This window comes from Phalaenopsis equestris, unplaced genomic scaffold (genome assembly GCF_001263595.1).
Source record: "Phalaenopsis equestris unplaced genomic scaffold, ASM126359v1 Scaffold000787, whole genome shotgun sequence".
Lineage (NCBI taxonomy): Eukaryota > Viridiplantae > Streptophyta > Magnoliopsida > Asparagales > Orchidaceae > Phalaenopsis > Phalaenopsis equestris.
Genome location: NW_018165227.1, coordinates 1245989 through 1253267, shown reverse-complemented (window position 1 = coordinate 1253267; position 7279 = coordinate 1245989). Strand labels below are relative to the sequence as shown.

General features: G+C 35.9%; 1 protein-coding gene across 1 annotated transcript in view; it reads right to left on the bottom strand.

Annotated features, from left to right (window-relative positions):
- Window positions 1–1406: 1406 nt before the first annotated feature.
- LOC110031198 (protein JINGUBANG-like) overlaps window positions 1407–7279 on the bottom strand; it is a 12710-nt gene continuing 6837 nt past the window's right edge. The window contains exons 2-4 of the mRNA XM_020734284.1: window positions 5597–6159; window positions 3999–4426; window positions 1407–2089 (exon numbers count right to left, since the gene is read on the bottom strand). Of these exons, the coding sequence (XP_020589943.1) occupies window positions 1651–2089; window positions 3999–4426; window positions 5597–6159 (1430 nt within the window). The 3' untranslated portion in view covers window positions 1407–1650. The remainder of the gene's footprint in view (window positions 2090–3998; window positions 4427–5596; window positions 6160–7279) is intronic.

The window sequence follows — 7279 nt, the reverse complement described above, 5'->3', positions numbered from 1 at the left end:
AACGAAGTGAGAGATTCCTGTTGTAAGTCGAGGTGATCGACTGATGTAAATTCCTCAAGTAGTAAAATCCTCTGTAACTCCGTGGATGTAAGCAATTTGCCGAACCATGTAAATCTTTGTGTTCCACTGTGGTTTTTCTGTTTTATAGTGTGAATTTTTCTCGTTCTATTTTTTCGCTTTATCGATTGTTCTCCTGTTTGATTTATATATATACCAGATCAACTGGTGTATATCTAGATCACTCAACAATAGGGTCATGGACTTCAGCTCCCAACTCTTTAGGCTCTAGTCTTCCTCTTGCACAATATCTCATTTTCTCAATAAAAGGTATGATTATTTATAGAGTCCAAGTTGCAAATAAGAAAGGAATGCATACCACTGTGATCTGACGACCATGTGAGATCTCCTTGATCGAACGATATTCAATGAACATTTGAATGTCGTAATGATATCAGAATTGAACAATCTTGGATCCTTAGATTTGCCTTGCCGAGACACTCGATTTGACTATAATTTTGCTATATTCAAATTCTGTTTCACCATTCAACTATACTCGAAAAGTTTCTAAAAGTGATTTAACACCTTAATATGGGTTTGATTTGACTTAGACCCGACCAATTTTAGTGTCATTGGGTCTGTCTCATCAAGACAGTCAGTTTGACTGTAATTTAGCCAAAATCGAAGTTCTGGATGACTTTTAATTAAAGTTTCAATATTTCTTGCTGAAAAGTTGCATCGACATTCATGTCATACCTCAAGATCCATGTTGAATGGTGAACATTTGTTGACGACACCTGAATATCAAATCAATTTAATGGATTTAGTTTTAACTAAACTGAATACTATACTGGATTTAGCGGCAAATAGATTCGTTAAATTCAATTTAGTCGTATTTAAATTTTTTTTTATAAATAATTTAATAGTAGTAAATATGATAGTTATAATTTTAAAATATTATTGTTGTGATACTCTTTTATATTAAAATTTAAGTAACTGTCAAACTGTGCTAAATTGGACACACAATAATTTGATATTAATATCATTTTATGAACCTCAACTTTATACTCAAGTTTTTTCTAGTATTTTTTTTAATGTAACTTCTATAAAAGGAGAGAGACACCCAAACAAGAAAAAATATTGCGTTCGGATTTCAGACACAATAACAAAAAAAAAAAAAAAAACTGTCCTCTCCATGCATTGCGTCAATTGTCTGAAAATTATAAAGTTCAGACTCCGGATATAGAGATGCGTCTGCAATCCAATGAATCACCTTCACAAGGAGCTAACAAGAAAAAAAAAACTAATTTTTTTGTGATCTGGCCGAGTAATACAATGAAATATTCCTCCGGTGTTATTCGACATTATTCAGGTGTTATTGTGGTGGTATTGATTTGTTATTGTGTTATTATAACACCGAGAATATTCCCAAAACATAATAATACATAAATATCATCATAATAACACCTGAACAATGCAGAATAATACACGAGAATATTCTCTTGTGTTAAATTTTTTTTTTTTCCGTCACCTTCACGTGAAGTGATTTCGTTGGACTCACAATATTTTCTCATCAAACAAATCTTAAATTAACAAAATTAAATGACGTAACATAATAGGAAAAATCAGAGTTTGGCTCCCATAACCAAGTAATTAACACAAGTGTATCTCTCTCAGCCTCTTCTCCACCCACAGCGGCGACAACACCGGAGTCATCCCATGCCCCTCCCCCTCCATCCTCAGCGACGGCGAACGCGTCTCCTCCTCCTCCTCCTCCTTCTCTGCTTCTTCATCTCCCGCCGTTTTCCTCTTCTCCTTCTCCTGATTCTCCGCCGCCACCTTTAACCTCCAGGCCTTGAGCATTCTGTCGTAGCTGGCGCTGTAGATCAATAAGCCCATCCCACCTTCCGCCCCGATCATCTCACTCTCCACCGCCGCCGCAATGCACCGAACGGGCCCACGGTGGCCTTCCATCACGGCCAAGCACACGTGGAAGCCGCTGCCTTCTTCTCTTCTCCATACTCTTATCGTCGTGTCTTCTGAGCCGCTCAGGATCAGCCTTTTCACCGCCGCCAGGCATAGCACCGCATACCTGTTTTCATCAATATATAATTTCATGAGTGCTCTAATAACATATGTGGGGGGGCATCAACATAAGTACATAAAAAAATCAATGACTTGTTTAATCATTTATATTCTTGAACCAAATTTGTTGCTATTTGTTTGATGAATTTATTAAAAATAAAGGTAGAACGAAAATATCAAATAAACAATTAGTTATGTGAATTGAACATTTTTTTTCTTAATTAAAACTTCAAAAAATAAATAAAGATACTGCTTAGTCATTTCAATAGAAAATGTTCAAATAGCGAGAAAATCGTGATTTGCCTCCTCGACCACAAAGATGTGAATCTCAAAGCAACAAGGAGTATACACGAGATAAGAAAACTCCAAAGTGACCACCTCTGTTAAAGCCAAATGTAGAAGCCTGTGAGAAGCTTTTACCAAAAAAATCCTGAGTTAGCCACTCCACCACATTTGATGAATCTAATCTTGAAAGAGTTCAAGTCTTTCACCAAGATCCTAATGTTGTAAGCGTTTGGATCGGTGATCCTTTTTATAATGTTTAGAGAATACTGATGGAGAAAGTTTAGTTAACGTCTTATTAACTCAAATTTCCCTTAACTTGGGTTGATTAAGGAAAAGTTGTAGTCTACTGTTGGACCTCTCTATAACTTTAAGAATCAACCAATGAATGCTGACGAAACAATCACTCTCTCTGTTACATTGAGAGTATTCCCCTAGCAGACAACCCATATGATCCAACTCCTTATAGTCAAGTTGGAATTGACTTACAGACACTTCTTCAGAAGATCTCTTCAATCAACCTTTGGGGATTTGGTTTCTATAACGTACCTCAAAAGGAGGTTCCCAACTTCATTTGGAGTTGGCGTTATACATGGAGTTTAGAAAGTGGCACGATCGTGCAATCTCAAATAAGCTCAACCATGCCTATTAACTACTCTCAGTATTGAGAGTTTTGATCTTTGATATGAAAATATATCCCAACAAGATTCAAAAGTGGAAGACTTAATTTGTGTTTACTTATGAGAAGAGCACCCTTCAAGAACTTTGCAGCTCGAATCTCGTGGAAGATCTTGAGCATGTGGCTCTAGCCTCGGTTGTTCTTGTCTCAGTGCCTCTTGTCTTGACAGTTCTTGTTGTGGCGTGGCTCCTATCCTCAATGGATTTTGGTTGCAAGTCACTTATCTTGACGATTGAGTATGTGTTCTATTTCGAGAATGCATCGGGGATGCTTCCATCATTTTGTGCATTTCCTCTCTCATTAGCTCTCTTAGGCCATCGATTTGTTAAGTTACAAACTCCCTGGTACAGTATTTCATTCTCTGAGTTACAAACTCCATCTGTAATCTTTAGCCATGATGACTTTTGTCCAGCCATAATGGTTTCGACTGATAGCTACCCTTGCATGGGTGGGTTAGGTTGTCATTTAGGCACGTGAGATTGATTCAACCACTTTGATAGGTGGACTCGATTCAAACATTTTTACAAGTGGGCTGGATTCAGACACTTCAACAAGTGGGCTTGATTCATCCATTTCAATGGGTGGACTCGATGCAATCACTTCTATAAGTGGTCGGATTCAACCACTTCGACAAGTGGGCTTGATTCGGCCACTTCGGTGTATGTGCTCAATTTAGCCACTTCTATAAGTGGGCTGGATTAAGCCACTTAGACAAGTCAACTCAATTCAACCATTTAGGCAAACAAACTTGATTGAGCCACTTCAACAGTTATGTTCAATTAAGTGAGAGAATTTTAGCAATAAACACCCCTATACTTGTCTTTGTGTGCACAATAAGCTTTAAATATATTTATGTAATTATGTTGATATATTATTTGTTTAAAAATTACAATGATTTTTAAACAAATTTAAATAGAAGACATCCTATAAGAAAGTTTCTCATGTATTCAAATACCTGTGGCCTTGGAGGAACCCGCCATGGTGGTACCTTCCTGTAGCCGCCTCCCTCTCCCAGATATTCACATACCCATCCGACGATCCAGAATACACATAACTTCCACCTCCGCCGCCGACCACCAGGGCATTGACCGGCGAGGCCTGAAACCTTAGAACCATGGTCAACGCGTGGGCACTCTCGCCGTACACTCTCCGCCACACTTTCACGCACCCGTCCGCACCCGCCGTGAACACGCCGCCGTCATCCTGCCCCACCACCACCGCATTCACCCTCCCCTCGTGCGCCACGAAGGAGTCTACGCACGTGCCGTCCCCCACATGCCACGCTTTCACGGTGCTGTCCCAAGACCCGGTGTACAGAAGCTGCCCAGCGGTGTATAGAGCCAAGCAGGAGATGTCCTCACGGTGTTGTTGCTGCACCCGGTCCTGCCAAAATAAACTTTATTTAAAAAATCAACAGGATTATGGATAATTGTTGTTTGACAGGACAATTTAATGTGAATAAATGTGAGCACGTGCCCCCTAAATCATTAATAAATACTAAATATAAATGGCAATACATGATATTTATAACAATAATTGCTTAATTCATGCTCCCATAAATATGGGGGCATTTGCATGCGTGCCACACGGTTATTATATATTTATATATGGAACATTTTAATTTTTTATTTATGTAACACCCAAATCAATAATGCCATAATAAAATTATTTTTATTATACTTTAAAAATAAAATTAAATTTTGAAGAGTAAATTTAGAATACAAAAATAATATAAATTCAAATATTAAATATATAGATCTATACAAATTATCTTGTCCGTATATAGTTTTTTTTTAAAATAATAATTTAATTTATATTTCTGCTCAGGTTTTTTTTTTTGGGTGAAAAAAATGAACGGAAATCACGCTCCAACTAATAATTTGATTTCACCTTCATAAACGATAGAAAGATTTACATCAATACCACTTAATTCTTATGAACTTACGTATCTAGCCTAAAACTTCAACTTTTACATTTATGATATCTTATCCATATTTTAGAGGTGTAATCCAATTTTAAAAAGTCAAAATAATGTTAATTTTATTGTGATATAAATGATGTGGGTGGCATAAATGTAAAAAAGTAAAATTTAGGTGTATGATATGTAAATAGATAGGAATCGGGGGGTATGTATGTAAGTGCTAGGAATATTGGCTTCACAAATTAAAAGAAAGGAGGGGTTTTCTGATCCAATTTTGGGTTCAGTTGGGGTCGGTTCAATTGGATTGAGCACGGCTCGAAATTGGCTCGACATGTTATATTTGCTCGCTCGAAATAGAATTAGCTCGATCTGGCTCGAATCGAAACAAGCTGGCTCAAATTGAGTTATTTGGATATATTTTAGATTGAAATTGACTCAAAATCCAAACCCACCGACTCAAATTGAGTTATTTGGATACTTTCTAGCTGAAGATTGACTCGATATATTGAATTGTATTTTGTATTATTATATAATTTTTATAAATAAAAAATATTTCGAACTCAAAGACATTTCGAAAAGATCAATGTATGACAGTAAATGGACTCGAAAGGAACATTAGGTTCAAACCCCACCTGTCGTCGCCGGAAAAGCGAAACACGCAGCCTCCTCGGCGGAAGCGTCGCCACCTTCCGCCACCGTGCTCCGGAAGACGCCGACGCCGACCCCGACGCCTTCTCCACCGACCAAACTCGCACTCTCCGGTCAGCGTGAGCCGTGAACAGCACTTCTCCATGGGCCAATAGAGCGCGCACACGTGGCCTTCGAGTGCGCAGCAAGCCGCCGTACTCGAGGCCGGGCTGGCGCCAGGCCCGAACCCGGTCCGAGTCGGAGCCGGTGAGAACAAGCCGGCCTCTCGCGGCGAGAGCAATGGCGTGGATGTTGCCGTCTTGGCGGTGGAGGGAGATGAGGCAATGGTAGTGGAGAGAAGGGGGTGGATGTTGCGGCGGCGTGTGGCTGATGCTGTGGCGGGGAGAGAGAAATTGCCATGGAGGGGCGGCGGGGGGAGAGGCTGAGGCCGTCGGAATGGGGAGGAGAGTGGACGGGGAAGGTCCCGAAGGATTTCCTGCCGTCAGATTCCATCTAGAGGAGGAGATGCGGCTGGTGTGTAGAGGTTCCAAGGAGTTGGGGAACCGGTCTATATATTCAAATGCACATTTAAAGAAGTTTTTGCATTTCTTTTAATTTTCTAAAAATTTGAGGATTTTTTATTAATGATAAATTTTAAGAAGGATCGTATTTGTATTTTAATTAAGTAAGTAAAAAAAGTGGAAATAAAATTTAGTACATCATATTGGTTGAAAATAATGTGAGAAAAATTAAAATTAATGTAAAAAAAAAAAATCTACCTCATAAATTTTATGTATTTATATATTTTATATCTGAACTTTTATGTTTGTATACATAATGGATATATTTATAATAAAAAAAAAATATAGCTGTTTTTAATTTTTAAAAAGTGAAATATATGTATTTATATTTTAAATGTTTAAATGTATAAGATTAAGATGTTATAGATGTGAATATCGAATTTTAGGTTATGGTTATATAAATCTTTAATAATTGTGTGGAATGTAAGTAATTTTCTTTAAATTTTAAATTAAAAAAAGGAAAAAATAAATTACTTTAATAGCGATTGTCATGGAAATGACCTACGCATTGAAGTTTTCAAGAGGAACATCTATGCATTGGTGTCTTCTTTTTGAAAAAGACCATTATTTAAAATATTATTTTATTTATTTAATTAATAGAATAATCTAGAATTTTAATTTTATATATATATATATATTAAAAAATTGAATTTTTCTTCTTATTAAATTGCAATTATAAATATTTGAACTTAAAATTAAAACAATTTATGATTATCTTCTTTTTTTTTTGTTGTATAAAGTCACAGACATTTTTATTTGATTTTAAAATAAATAATTAATATTTTTAACTTAAATATTAATTTTTTAATTTTATTTTTTTTATATTTTTACAAGTTTTTTTCTTATTAAAATAAAAAAATATAAATGTTCATTTTTTTTATCTAATTTTAATCAATCAAAATTTTGTCCAGGTAATTTGTAATTATTTATTTATTTTCCTCAAAGAAAAAACGTGATATAAATAGACTTATTTTTATTGTAATTATTAAAATTACTATTATAAATTCTACAGTCGTAATCCGATTCAATAAAAGTTTTAATTATATTTATTTCATATTAGAAATAAATGCATATTTTTTATGCTTGCAATATATGAATATATCTATA